This window comes from Aotus nancymaae, unplaced genomic scaffold, assembly GCF_030222135.1.
Source record: "Aotus nancymaae isolate 86718 unplaced genomic scaffold, 86718_ANA_hifiasm-v0.15.2.pri h1tg000011l, whole genome shotgun sequence".
NCBI classification, from domain to species: Eukaryota; Metazoa; Chordata; class Mammalia; order Primates; family Aotidae; genus Aotus; species Aotus nancymaae.
Window position 1 is genome coordinate 34,446,522 of NW_026988422.1, and position 13,853 is coordinate 34,460,374.

General features: G+C 45.5%; 1 protein-coding gene across 2 annotated transcripts in view; it reads right to left on the bottom strand.

Annotated features, from left to right (window-relative positions):
* RYR3 (ryanodine receptor 3) overlaps positions 1–13,853 on the bottom strand; it is a 563,010-nt gene that overhangs the window by 210,856 nt on the left and 338,301 nt on the right. For both annotated transcript variants that reach the window (XM_064374821.1, XM_064374822.1), the window contains exons 32-36: positions 11,547–11,712; positions 4,586–4,672; positions 3,974–4,200; positions 1,427–2,222; positions 615–815 (exon numbers count right to left, since the gene is read on the bottom strand). In XM_064374821.1, coding sequence (XP_064230891.1) covers positions 615–815; positions 1,427–2,222; positions 3,974–4,200; positions 4,586–4,672; positions 11,547–11,712 — 1,477 coding nt within the window. The remainder of the gene's footprint in view (positions 1–614; positions 816–1,426; positions 2,223–3,973; positions 4,201–4,585; positions 4,673–11,546; positions 11,713–13,853) is intronic.

Below are 13,853 nucleotides of genomic sequence, written 5' to 3' on the forward strand. Positions count from 1 at the left end.
TGTCCCTCCCTCATTTAGAATTTTTTCACCAAGATCTTGATTGGTGGATACTGTGAAGATGAACACAACAAATCACAAAGATGACTCACTCGCTGAATCCCCTTCTCCAGGCTCCACGGAGCTGGGGAGGCTTTGTGAGAATGTCGTGCCACTGACGAGGGAGTTTAGCCGCATTAGACAAAGAAAACTGTGCACCAGCTCTCATTAAGTTGGTGCAGGTTGACCCTATTCTGTTGGTGTCAGATAGACAGGTAGTGGCTTCTGGAAGGGTTGGCAGAAATCCTTCTGAGTGGTGGATCCTTGCTGAGTGGACAATTGAATCCCAACAGTGATCTGGTCTTTGAATCAGTAAAGGAGGCATTGGAGAGGGTGAAAGAAGGGAGGAAGCCCTGGCCCATGTGCAGTTTAGAAAGGGATATTTTCCTACGCAGGAGAATTGGCACATATTCCTTAGCTCTCAGGACTAGGCCTGTCTCCTGGTATTGTAGTGGGTCTTTTCATCTTCCCTAGCTCTTGAGGCTACCCCAGACATCACAGAGGTTTCATGTGCCCTGTTCCATAGGTCTCAAGTTCTTCCACAGGAACTGGATGGAGGCTCAGGAAGGGACCCTCACCTGCTCCTGCGGCGGTGAGCGGAACTCCTTTGTCTTCCGGGCAGTCAGGGCCGCAGACATGTTCAGGGCCTGCATGAGCTCATTGTAGCGGAACTTCTGATTTGCCTGCAGCTTGGAGACATAAATGTCACCAAATGCCACAATGGCCTCCACCCGGTGCTGCAGCTCACAGTCACAGAGATAGCTGAGGAGCTCACACATCTGCAACAAAAGTATTATATATACAACACTTTGTGTACATTGGTAAGGCTGCTAGCATTCCCATTTTACAGACAGTAGCACTGACACTTAGACAATTAAAGCAATTGACAATTAAATTGTCACACAGTAGCCATAGAGCTGTTACTCGAATCTTCACCATTAAGGAGAACTCAGTAACAGAAAACTAAGCTCATTAAAGACAGAGGAAATGTACCTGTGGAGAGAGAGAATGGTATTTCTAAGAATATATTTTCCCAGGAAGCTCAGTAGAAAAACTAGCTCCAGATCATGCATGTGAGCGCTGCCTCCCTCCCTGAAATCTTCCAGTCCTAGAGGATGGAAAGTGGAGATGTTTGTCCTCCTCTCCATCTTTCATTGTTTATTCATTGCACTATTTTTCCGGGATCAGTTGTTTTGGATTGATATTATTACTAATCTTATCACTGTTAGAAGTTACTCAACAGCAAGCACCATAATCATCAAGCACTCTTGGCGAGACACTGCTGAGAACTTGACACACCATATCTCCTTTAATCCTCAGTGTGTTACTGATATTTTTATCAAAGCAGAAGTTCTATTAACCTGCCTCCGCTTAACCACCTGCAGCTTACCTGTAGCTTGACCGACTCAGGTAATCGAGTCTGCAACAAGCCTTTGACAGGAGCCTCCTTGCTGGCCTTCTCCCCAGCCTCCACAGCCTTCTCCTCCACCTGGGTCACTTCCTCCTTTTCTGCTCCCTCCTCTGTCTCCGCACTATGCTCCCCAAACACAGAGGGATCAACCAGGAGGAGGATCTGCCGAACATCATCATCGTCAAACACCCCCATGACCAGCAGCGTTCCAATGAGTTTCAGCACAGGCACAAACTGGAACTCCACAGACCCCCCCACGGGGTCTCGGATGTGTGCCCCGCTGCACTGCACCGCCTCTGTCAGCATACTCAGAGCCTTAGTCCTGAGACTCTCCAAGGGAATCTCAGGGCTCTGCTTTTGGTGCTCCTCACCAATCACAACAAAGCAAGGGGTGGAAAACCTGAACCCGGGCTTGAGACATGTTCTGAGGCCCACCCCAGGCAGTCCGTGCCTCTTGGACTCATCCGGGAAGAGGCAGATGTTCCTGGTAGTGCTGGTAATGGGGATGATGTACTCGTTCTTCATCATCAGCTTCCTCTCCTTGGCGTTGGCCAGGTGGATGCTGATGAGGAGGTCATAGAAACCCGATCGAAGGAGGCCGGGGAGGTACTTGTTGTCAATGGCATAGAAGAGCTGGGAGAGGTCCACGTGGCTGCACAGGGCGTAGGCCACGCGGCTGTTTCCCAGGGCGCACACCGCACTGTAGAGTCTCAGCGTGTGGTAATGGAAGCGCATCAGGTCCTCCTGCTCACAGAGCTCGAGGATATCCACACACCTGAGGACAGGACAAGCAATCAGCCACACCACGGGGAGAAGAACTCACCAGAATCCAGCAATTTTACCCAGCCCAACAAAGGCAGAGTGTGTGGAAGGATGGAGGGGTCTCTGCCACAGTTCCTCTATGGTTTATCATGCCTCTCTCAGCTCTGGTCCATATTCCATTTCCTAGTACTCCACCATATTTAACTACAAGGCTCTCAAAAGCTTGCAAGACACTGGTTTACCAAATATAAAAGTCCTCATTATTAGGAAAAAACCCAAAATTCCCAAATAGAAAACATTCACGTATATGAGAGAGATGACTTGGTCGTCTTACTTGCAGGATCAAGCAGATCTTGCATTTTCCTGTGTAAAATCTCCTCAGCAAATGTAGATTATGCTTTCTGTCAGTCTACCATCTACATCAAGGGTTCCCAGTCCCAGGGCCATGGACCAGGATGGGTGTTAGCTTCTTGTAGGAGTGTAAAACCTATTGTAAACTGTGCATGCAAGGGATCTAGGCTGCATGCTCCGTATGAGAATCTAATGCCCAATGATCTGAGGTGGAACAGTTTCATCCTGAAACCATCCCCATCACCCCCTCCTCCAGCCTCACCCCACCACTGGCTGTGGAAAAACTGTCTTCCATGAAGCCAGTCCCTGGTGCCAAAAGGCTGGGGACCACTGATCTATATCATTTGTATAATGTCCACTGGGGACCACTGATCTATATCATCTGTATAACGTCCAATCTACCACTATCCATGGGGTATTCCCCCCAGTAACCTGAAAACAAACACACCTGCACTCCTGTCCAGAGGAAACACCTTCCAACCTGAAACCAGCTAACATAATCCAGTTTGCTTTTCCTTCCTGTCTTAGAGGTCTATTTGTATGTTGCTCCCTTGTTTGCGTGGGTCCAGGGCTTGGGCTCTAATCTCTCCTTAGATTTTCCATTTTTGTCTCATGCGTCATCGTGGATCTGAGTACCCTGCAGAACTGACTTGGCTGGGCTTCTGGTCTTTTCCGCCCCTTTCCTGCAGTGGCCTGCCCTGCTGCACGTGACCCAATGGGACACTTAAATGGGAGCTATACAGGTATCAAATAACTCCACCTTTTCCCATTGCTCTGCTTTTTTATACAAAGAGGTCAAGGGATGGCAATAACTGTAACAATAAAATTTATTTCTTACTAGGTACAGAAACTGTACCAGATTATATCTATACGATCTCATTTTTTTTCCTCTCAGAAACCCTTTGGATGGACATTTCTCTTACTGTATAGATAAAGAGACCAATGTTCAGAGTGTACAAGTAATGTACCCAAGGCCACAAAGCCAGAAAGAGATAGCAATGGGATTGAACCTCAACCATCATTCAAGAGTGCCTCTTAGCAAGGGGAGACCAGGAGCCCAATTCCCGATTCTCTAAGTCAAGCTAGGGTGCCTTGATCTTCCCCTTCCTGTCATAAATGATGCATATTTCAAGGTAATCTGGTTTTTAATGAAAGGCATGGAACTGTTCCTTGATCCCAGGCACTAGGAGCTGCAAGGAAGGCGCCGTGACAGGCACCTCATAGTGTGTTTCCTGCTGTTTCTGAGTGAGCAGTGAAGGTGGAACAAATAGAAACTGAGGCACTGGGGAAATCAAGTCATCTTGGGACTGAGCAGGATTTAATACAGACGCTCCTGGTTCCCTTCTGGGCCTGCTTGCCTCTGCCTCACCTGCCCCCCAGGCCTGCCCCTTCCTTTGTGGGCCCCTCTGGTACCTGTTCTCCTCGGGGATGTGGAGTGCCATCATCTGCAGGGGCTCCATGCACTGCACCACCCAGCCGTGGCGCTCGCTCACCCGCTCAGTCTCCACTTTCAGGAAGCTGTTGGGCATGCGGCTCCAGAGCACGGGCTGGATGGTTTGGACATCCAGTCGAGGTGGACACTGTGGGACTGGGTTCTTCTCTTCACTCTTGAATATGGCCGCCGACAGGGGCATTGCATTCTGGGGCACATAGGAAAGGCATTAGAAAAGAAACGTGTGGTTGGTGGATGAGGCACCCAGCCATTTTAACCAATATGGTCAGTATAAAGAGGAACAGATGTATTCAGGGATATTTAAGGGCTTTACCAGCATTAACTAGCACTTCAAATAATGGGTTATATGAGCATTAATTGATTCTTTCAGCACTCAAAAGAGGTGAGAAAAGGGGAAGATAAGAACGCATGTTCTATCATCTGAATTCCACAGGTAAGGGCAGAGCCTGGGGATGGGGGTGCTTATGAAAAGTGAGAGGGTTTCTCCTGTCTCCTGAGGCCTGGGATTTTCCCCTAATGGTTAGTGATACTTTCTCTTGTCATGGCCATTAGGTGAGAGGACAGATAAATACCTTCAGCTTTCCAAGTTCGAACTGAAACAAAGAAGTACTTGTAGGCTGCAGGAAAACTGCTGGAAACACTTTGGTATTAGGCTCCACCTGGAAATCAAAACAAATGGAAAGCTTTGCCCAGAGCTGGGCAAACATCACAGCTGGCTCAGCCATTGAGTGTTTTGGTCTCATTCCAGTGACTGCGAGCTGTCTTGTCATTCTCCCCTGCTCAGAAATTCCCAGAGACCAGGTGTCTACCAGTGGATATTGTCACGATTCCACACCTTAAACACTCTCTCTACTTGGGGCTGAATAATTTCAGGTCCTTTCACTTTTTCTCTCAGATACCTATACCCAGTAGCTTCCTGCAGTGCACAGCAGGACACGTAGGTGGGAAGCTAACTGCCTGCCTTTGGTAGCAAAGGCAAGGAGTTAGCTTCCCACCTACCTGTTGAGCCACTCAACAATGTGATGTACTTGCTCTTCATAGAGCCCAGAGACATGTGGTACATGGGCGGCACCATCATTCTCCACACCTGCCTATAGGAGATGGTAACAGGGCAGAGTGGTGACTCAGGCAAATCGACATTAGTCAAGCAAGCCCAGGGAGATTCCATGGTAGGGTTTCTCAGCCTTGGCACTGCCAACATTTTGGGTCAGGTAGCCCTTTGTTGTGGAAGTCATCCCATGCCCTGTAGAATACTGAATGGCATCCCTGCCCTCTGCCTGATGCACACCAGCAGCACTCTCTGCCCCCACCACAGTCATGACAACCAACAATGTTGGCAACCAACATTGCCAAATGTTCTGTGAAGGACAAAAGCACCCCTGATTTAGAAACACCGCTCTAAAGGCAAAGACTGTGAGGTCCCTCAATGGAATAACAAAAGGACACTGTCTCCCTCTCAAATCCCTCATTCTCCCCGGGTTCCTCTGGACCCCTCTCTACCCTCTCCACCCTCTTCTCATTCTTCACCATTCCAGTTCTTATGTTGGAGTGTTTGGGATTCACTAATTGTGCTCCAGCTGCCACTTAGATGAAGCATGTGGCTTTATCAATGCACCACATCAAGAGCTCCAGGTATTATTTTAAAATTTGAATTCCGGCCGGGCGCGGTGGCTCAAGCCTGTAATCCCAGCACTTTGGGAGGCCGAGGTGGGTGGATCATGAGGTCAAGAGATCGAGACCATCCTGGTCAACATGGTGAAACCCCGTCTCTACTAATACAAAAAAATTAGCTGGGCATGGTGGCGCGTGCCTGTAATCCCAGCTACTCAGGAGGCTGAGGCAGGAGAATTGCCTGAACCCAGGAGGCGGAGGTTGTGGTGAGCCGAGATCGTGCCATTGCACTACAGCCTGGGTAACAAGAGCGAAACTCCGTCTCAAAAAAAAAAAAAAATTTTTGAATTCCTTTGAATTCCCTATTACTAAAGTGTTTTCAAGGGAGAGTCACTGGAGGACGATGGAAGACTTCATAAAGTCTACTCACACACTGGGACTTTAATTCTACCAACTGAAGCCTTTTAGTTTGAAGCAAATGTAGACATAAGGAAATTCTTGCAACTCTCCCCATCTACAAATGAGGGGATGGCAGATCTGGTGGACATACCCTAAGGTGACCCCAGTGAGTCATCATTCCCCTAGAACTTGTGTCTTGTTTTCAGCAAATAGAATGGCAAAGGTGAAGGATCTGTCACTTCCTAGATTAGATTATTTTATGTAAAACATCTTGGTGGACTGGAGAGAAAGCTTCTCCAGTTGAGAAGCAGCTGTACTATTAGAGGGCTTATGAGAGGGCCACAAAACAAGGAATTCTTGGGGGTGGAAGGTGGGGAGAGTGGCCCCTGGCTGCAGCCAGGACAAAAACAGGACCTCAGTTCTACAAATCCTAGCAACTGAATTCTGCCAACAAGCACATAAGCATGGGCTCTAGAAAAGAATGCAGCCTGGCTGACACCTTAACTGTATCCTTGTGAGAGACTTGTGAGAGCTGAGGACCCAGCTACACTGTGGCCACACTCCTGATCCACAGAAATCATGGGATAATAAATACATGTTATTTTACGCTGCTACATTTATAGTCATTTTTAATGATTTATAGTCATTTTTAATGTGGCAACAGAAAATTAGCATAGTGAGTTTTCTTTTTGTCAAAGTAACTGTCATAGGTTTTCTTTAAATAGTGAACTTCCTCAATGCATTTACACATAAGATTTACAAAAACACACATTTCTATCACTGTGACTTAGAAGATTCCATGATTTAGTGGTATCATTTGTTCATGATGAAACAGGCTACACTGGTTAAACCCCAGACTTTCGCCCAGTACATGGTCCTTCTAGAACACAAAAGTGGGCTGACATTTCAGGTAAAAATATTTGGTTTATACTGGATGTTTCAAGTACCCATGGATGATATGAAGAGATAAGTGCCCGTAAAACCACAATGTTGGAGCAGACTGCTAGTACTGCCTGGCTGCGCCTGAAATAAGCTCTGTAAAGGATGATCAACAGATATTTAGTACCTATTATATACCTGCTTTGTGCCAGACACTGAGTTTATGGTAATGAGAGACACGAATATGGAATTCTGATTTGATATTGTTCTGACTTGAGCTATAATGTAGGAGTCATCCCTGGGCTGGCTCCCAGATTTCTTAAATGCCCAATATGTGAACTCTAGAACAACTTGTAGCCCTCAAGTTACTGCAAACTTAAGGAAGCAGAGCTCCTGTGGCTGAGAAAACTTCATTTGGACCAGCAGGAAGCCCACGTGTCTGTGCTAATAGGGAGAGAGAAATGCATTCAGTCGAAGGCTTCCTTGGCTGAACTAAATCACACCAGCATAGGGAGCCATAGCTTGAAGAGGGAGTTTTATTGTCAGGTCTCTCACGACTGGTTCCTGAAAACCTCATAAACTGCCCAAACTCCAGGGCTTTCCTCAACCCTCCCTGCAGAAAGTAGGTTCTTTGAGAGCATTTAGGATGTTCCTGGGATAGGTTTATTTTCCACCATGTAGAGTATACTCCCACATGATAAACAAAGGAAATTTCTTTTCAATCACTGACAGAAGAAGAAAACACAGTGTGGGCTCATGAGGCTGCATACGAGGATAAAAATGGGCAATTGGTGGTGTGGTAAGCAGGATTCTAGAAGGCCCTCCGGACCCCTGGTGATACTCTTATGATCACGCTATGTTGCGTGGCAAAAGGCATTCTGCAGATGTAAGTAAGGCTCCAACCAGATGGCCTTAAGATAGGGAGACCTTGTTGGCTTTTTCAAATTGCACGAGTCTTCTAAAAGCAGGAGATTTCCTCCTGGAGGAAGAAGGGAAAATCAGAGAAAAACCGGATGCGCCCTTGTTGGTTTTGAAATGGAGGGGGCCACGTGTAAAGGAATGTGGGTACCCTCTGGGAGCTGAGTGGCCCTAGCTGATAGTGAGCAAGGAAGGTGGGGCTTCAGAATCTCTGACCTCAGACCCATGATCTCAAAGAACTGCCAACAACTTGAATGAGCTCAGAAGTGGATTCATCTTAGAACCTCCACATGAGCCTGGTTCAGCCGAATGGACACCTTGTGTTTGGCCTGGTGAGAACCTGAGTACCTAGTCAAGCCTGCGAAATTCTGAAATAATAAATGTGTGTTGTTTTAAGCTGCTGAATTTTGTGGTAACTTGTTAGGAAACAATAACTACAAGGGAATTTCCCAGCCATAGGTCAGTCTGGCAACACACTCGGTGAGCATTCACTAGGTGCCAGGTACTGTTTCATGCATGGGGAGGTGATAGTGAGCACAGGAGAGGGCCTCTGCCCTCCGGGAGCTTACCTTCTAAATGAGCAACTTACATGCCCATGGACTGATTGAGCAGTCAGCCCAGATTTAGCACTGCCGTGGTGTGCCACTGACGTTTTCCCTTTTGTATTTGAGGCACCTTTCATCACTGGCTGATCTGTTTTGTCCTTCCAATAATGGATATTCTTTTTCTAATCATGTGTGAAGGTCATGGCATAGGAACTGGCCTGAATTGAAAGCTAACCCTTCTTGTAAATCCAAATCTCACAGCAGCCTCTGTCTCAGACTGGTGTGCCTGGAGTGGCAATCACTGAGCAGTATCTCTTGAATGTAGATTTTATTTCTCATTTCTCCACCGATTGTATTAAGTGGGACAGAAAAATGTGTTCAAATTGCTTATCGCTATTTAATGGGGAGGTCTAGAAACATTGTTTGAGAGACTCCTTCTCTCATTATTTTGGTTTCTAGTCCTTTCTGAATCTGAAAGCCAGTGTATAAATATTGCTGGTCTGTTCTTCTTGAGATAATTGAAAAATGAAAATGGCTACAACTGTGGAATAACAATGATCCCACTGTCAGGGACCAGAAGCATGGCAGGACATGGTACTGTCTCTCCTGGAATGAGAAGGGGGCTGGCTGGGTGTGAGCCTCCCAGGTCCCTGGACAGAGCCCTGACACTGTTTCCCTTGCAGCAGCATTCTTTAGGACAAAAGTCAGGACTAGGACCACTGAGCAGGGTTGTCAGGATTTCTATGCACAGGGTAGAGGAAGGCTCTCCAGAAGGTAGGTACCAGCACCCAGCTGAAAGAAGACAACTGACCAGCCTGTCACCCAGGAAGGATGGTGAAAAGTGGGCTAAAGCTGCCATAGTGTCCTCCTCTTCAACATCATGGGCTCTTCCCTGAGGAAGGAAGTCACTGCAGTTGCAAATGCCATTTTAAAAAATTATTTTTTTTTTGAACTTCCAAAGATCAGCTAGTCTTAAAAGTTATGAGATGCTTTAGCATTCTCTGCAGCTCAGGGAGGACCCTTCAGTTAAACTCATTTCTAAAGTTAATGGGAAAAAGCTAATGGATTCTCAAGGACAGCAGTAATGTATATAAAATATTTCTCAGGGGATTTTGGGGGCAGAGGAGATAGAACCATGAAAAAGTACTAGAAGAATAATACTTTACTTTCTGCCTCAAAGCCTGGCTTTGCGAGTGCATCTTTCTGGAAATGGCTGGTTGGGCCCCAGCTGCTGAAGTAAGTGCGCCAAGTGGCGATGATTCCACTTTCTCCCAGGAAGAGGAGGAGGTGCAGAGGGTGTCATGCACTGCAGGAGGTGCTGGAGAGACAAGGTGGCTGCCTCTATACCAGCAGACTGTTCCCTCCCCCCAGGAAGAGTTGGTCCATCTGTTCTTAGTCAATGAACGTCTCAGATGGGAGATGGCTACTCTGTCTGCTCTCTATCTTACCCCATCTCTCCAACCACAGGCCAGAGAACTGGCTGCTAAGAGGCTTTTCAGCCTGGAGGCTGTAACCTGAGGCTGATTTAAGAATCAGGGGTTTTATCCATGTACATGATAGCAGGATATTTTTAATTTGCTGTAGTTAGGCAAACTGGTGACACTGAAAAACTACTGGATTCCTTAAATACTGCATGTCACTCTCCTGCTCAGAAACCTTCAATGGCTCCCCATTTCCTATCTATACCTCCCTAGCTTTCCAAATAAATTTCCTGCCAATAACTGTAAAAGCCCCATACGATGCTGTCCACTGATCCTCAAGCACACTTTATGCTTCCCTATCTCCATAATGCTTCTTGAGCTATGTATCCAACATTCTTCTCTTTCTACTCATTCATTCATTCATTCATTCACTTTTTTTTTTTTTAAAGACAGGGTCTCACTCAGTCACCCAGGCTGGAGTGCAGTGGAACAATCATGGCTCACTGCAGCCTTGACCTCCCCAGACTTAACTGATTCTCTTGGCCTTCTGAGTAGCTGAGACTATAGGTGTGTGTCACCATACCCAGCTAACATTTGTATGTTTTGTAAAGCTGAGGGTCCACTATGTTGCCCAAGCTGGTCTCGAACTCCTGAGCTCAAGTGATCTGTCTGCCTCAGCCTCCACAAGGTACTAGAACTACAGGTGGGAGCCTCCATGCCTGGCCTGTTAAAACTCTTTTTCCTTAAAAAAATCAAGATTCCTCCTTAATGAACATTTTCCTGACTGCTTGTGATGGAGTGAGCTCTTCGTTTTTTGAACTTGTATAGCATTCTCTGTCTACACAAACTTGTGACTCTCCATTCTACCCTGGAGGGTGGAGAATGTTTAATATAGACATTAATTCCTTAAATTCCCATCTCCCATAGTATGCTCTGTAGAACTCTAGGTTCATAGAATATTACTGATTCTTAAAGTTAAAAAGTGCTTTTCTTTGTCAAATAATTTGAGAATTGCTTGGTTACATAGGTTTCTTTCTGAAGTATTTTTCAAAGATTTCAGTGCGCTGACCTTAATTACAAAACTTCAAGAGGAGGATGTGATAGGTGGCAGTTTCCCAGGCTCACCCAGCATCAAGGATGAAGAGATAAGGCTGCTTGCAGTTAATGACAGGTAAACCTACATATGTGTGTAACTGGTGGTTTTCCCGAGCAGCAGTATGGAAGTTAACAGTCCCGGAAATGAGGAAACACATTATTTACATAAATGTATTTTTAAAGCATCCTAAGGGGTCATAAGGAATGGGGATAACCTCTTTGCAAAAGGGACACTTCCTGGCAAATTAATTCATTTTTATAGGTTTCTATTTTGAGTACAGAAGTTTCTTAGTGTGAGAAGTATTTATGTTCACCTTTTATGTCTTTTATATAGTGTGGGTAATAGATAAGGCTGCACAAGAAATATTTATGAAATAAATGAATAACATTTTACAGCCCAACACCATGGAAAAGCCTCTTCATCCTTTAGAAAGATAACTGGCATACTGGATCAACCAGTAACTATGATTGTCCAGCCCTTTTTTCACTACACACAATGAAGTAACTTTGTTCTTGTTTATTTGCTGTCCTAAGTGGCCCATGGCCCACGTGGGCTCATCGGCTAGACACACTGAGGCAGGAATGCTGAGTACAGAAAACAAGGAACATAGTCATAAACACCAGGCCTGGGATACCACTGTTTCAGCCCCAGAAACCACCCTTACCTGGTAGCAGGTGCTCAGTTCTTTTCCATTGGCTGAGAAGGACAACATGCCCATTGCCAGATCCACGAGACAGCCGATCTCCAGGTCCACGTTGCTCCGATTTGATCTCTGGGAACTGGCCACAATATCCCCACCCCAGACCATGTAGCAGTTGCTGCGTTTCACACTAGGAGCCAAGAAAGGAAAAGGCAACAGAATTTGGACTGGGGCAGTTTGTAATCAAGACTCAGGAATGAAATGCCCCAGAAACTTTCCTAGGAAGTTTTCTGTTCAGCCCCAAATAATATTTTTTTCTTAAATGAGTTCATTTAGCTTCAGCCCAATTTACTTAGGCACAAACCACTCAGTGTAGGGATGTGGCAGTCTATTCAGGCTACCTCCTTCCAGAGAGCACAATGTTCAGAGAACCATTCCCTGACTCAATGTCAAGACACCTTTGTGAAACAGATCATGGGCATATGAGTATCTTACTGTAGAGATGGGAAATTGAGGCATGGGGTGAATGGCCACCTTTGGCAAATGTATATGGAGATTTGGAATAAGAGGCAGAAATAAAAGTCTGAGTTCAGAGTCCCAGTCTGGTAAACAGGGCAAAAGGCTGTAAAGCACTTGAAAACTCAGGCCCACATTCCTTAGGATGGCCGGCCTGGGCTCCCTACAAAGTAGTTTCTCTCTGACACCTTGCCACCTCCTTGACTTATACACCCCTGTCCTTCCCAGTGCCTTGGAGTTCTGTCTCCTTCATTACTGGCTAATAATCAACTTAGGTGCCTTGTTTAGCTTTCTATCTACCAACCCCCAGAATGCAAAACTCCATTATAGGCATTTACACTTAAAAGCAAACTATAATAACCAAAAAGTTCTTAAGGCTCCAAAGCCTGATTCTGTAATTGTAGGATTTCACATCCCAGGTGAGCTGTGGAGATGTTCAGTGGCAGAGATGATTCTCAGAGCCCCCCACCATGGGCAAGAGGCAGCTGATTCTTTCTCCTTCTAAGCCCACACTGGTGTACATCATCTCAGGGACCAGGTACCTCAAAGTGACATGATATGACTTTTCTCAAGTTAAATCAATGAGTGATGCTATATCTGATGCAAGAGCAGCCCCTTTAAATGTCTTAGGGTCAGTCTGATGTGACTCAGCTTGGCTTCCTGATGTGGTCCTTGGCATGGAGGGCAAGGCCACACAAGGGCAGGGAGCGTACATTTGGCACCGTTGAGGTGGGATCCTGGAACAGATCCTGTTAACTCAGAGTTGCTTTACCTCTCAGGATGATATTCTCATTTGAAAAACCAAGGGTTCAGTTAGGATTCTTCAAGTTTCCTTCTGCCTCTAGAAGTCTATCACTTTCCCCCTTTGTGAGCATGCATTAATCTCCTGGCCTCTCCTTTGGGGCAATGATGGGTCTGCTTACTCCCTGTGAATGCCCTCAGGCAGGGGCCAGTGCAAATAGCCTCTTTCAAAGAGTTATATCATTATTAGAGTTCCATAACTGCAGCCATGTTAGTACTACTTTTTAATGATTAAGGTACTAACCATACTGATGACTAATACAGAATTCAATTAACAATGTATTGATGCTGTGGGAATGTGAAGTGGCTAGCTTTGGTCATATATTAAAGGGCTTAAATTCAAAATGTCCTACAACATCTGTAAATTGATTTTTTATTTATTTCTTATTACATAAGACAAAGAATAAAGGATTATTGATTGTGTTCCATATAGTATGTCTTATCCTAGGTGCTAAAATGTCAGTTAATTTTCACAGTAAGTATGGCTACTCAGGCTCAGATAAATCAAGTAATATATCTGGTATGGCAGAGCCAGCAAACTGGAATAATAAACTCAAATGAGTTAGACACTTCTGCCTTTTCTTCTAGCTGAAGAACAAACCCTGAATTGGTCAATTACTTTAGAATACTTCCCTTTCCAATCTAAACTAGATGTTGTTATAGCATCTACTTTGGCTCTCATTAATGACGGACATTCAATAACAGGAGTAATAATGATACAGTTGACCCTTGAAAAACATGGGTTTGAATTGCACAGGTCCACTTATATGTGGGTCCACTTAGGCATGAATTTTTTTCAACCACTCATGGATTAAAAACACAGTGTTCACAGAGTGCAAAACTCACGTATAAGGAAGGCTGATTTTTCCTATACAGGGGTTCAGTGCTGACTGCGGGACTTGAGTGTGAGTGGATTTTGGTATAAGTGGAAGATCTTGGGGCAAATTCAGCTCATATACCAAGGGATGACTGTAGTTGATATAATAGAGTGCCTGAGTTGAGGCACTGTCCTAA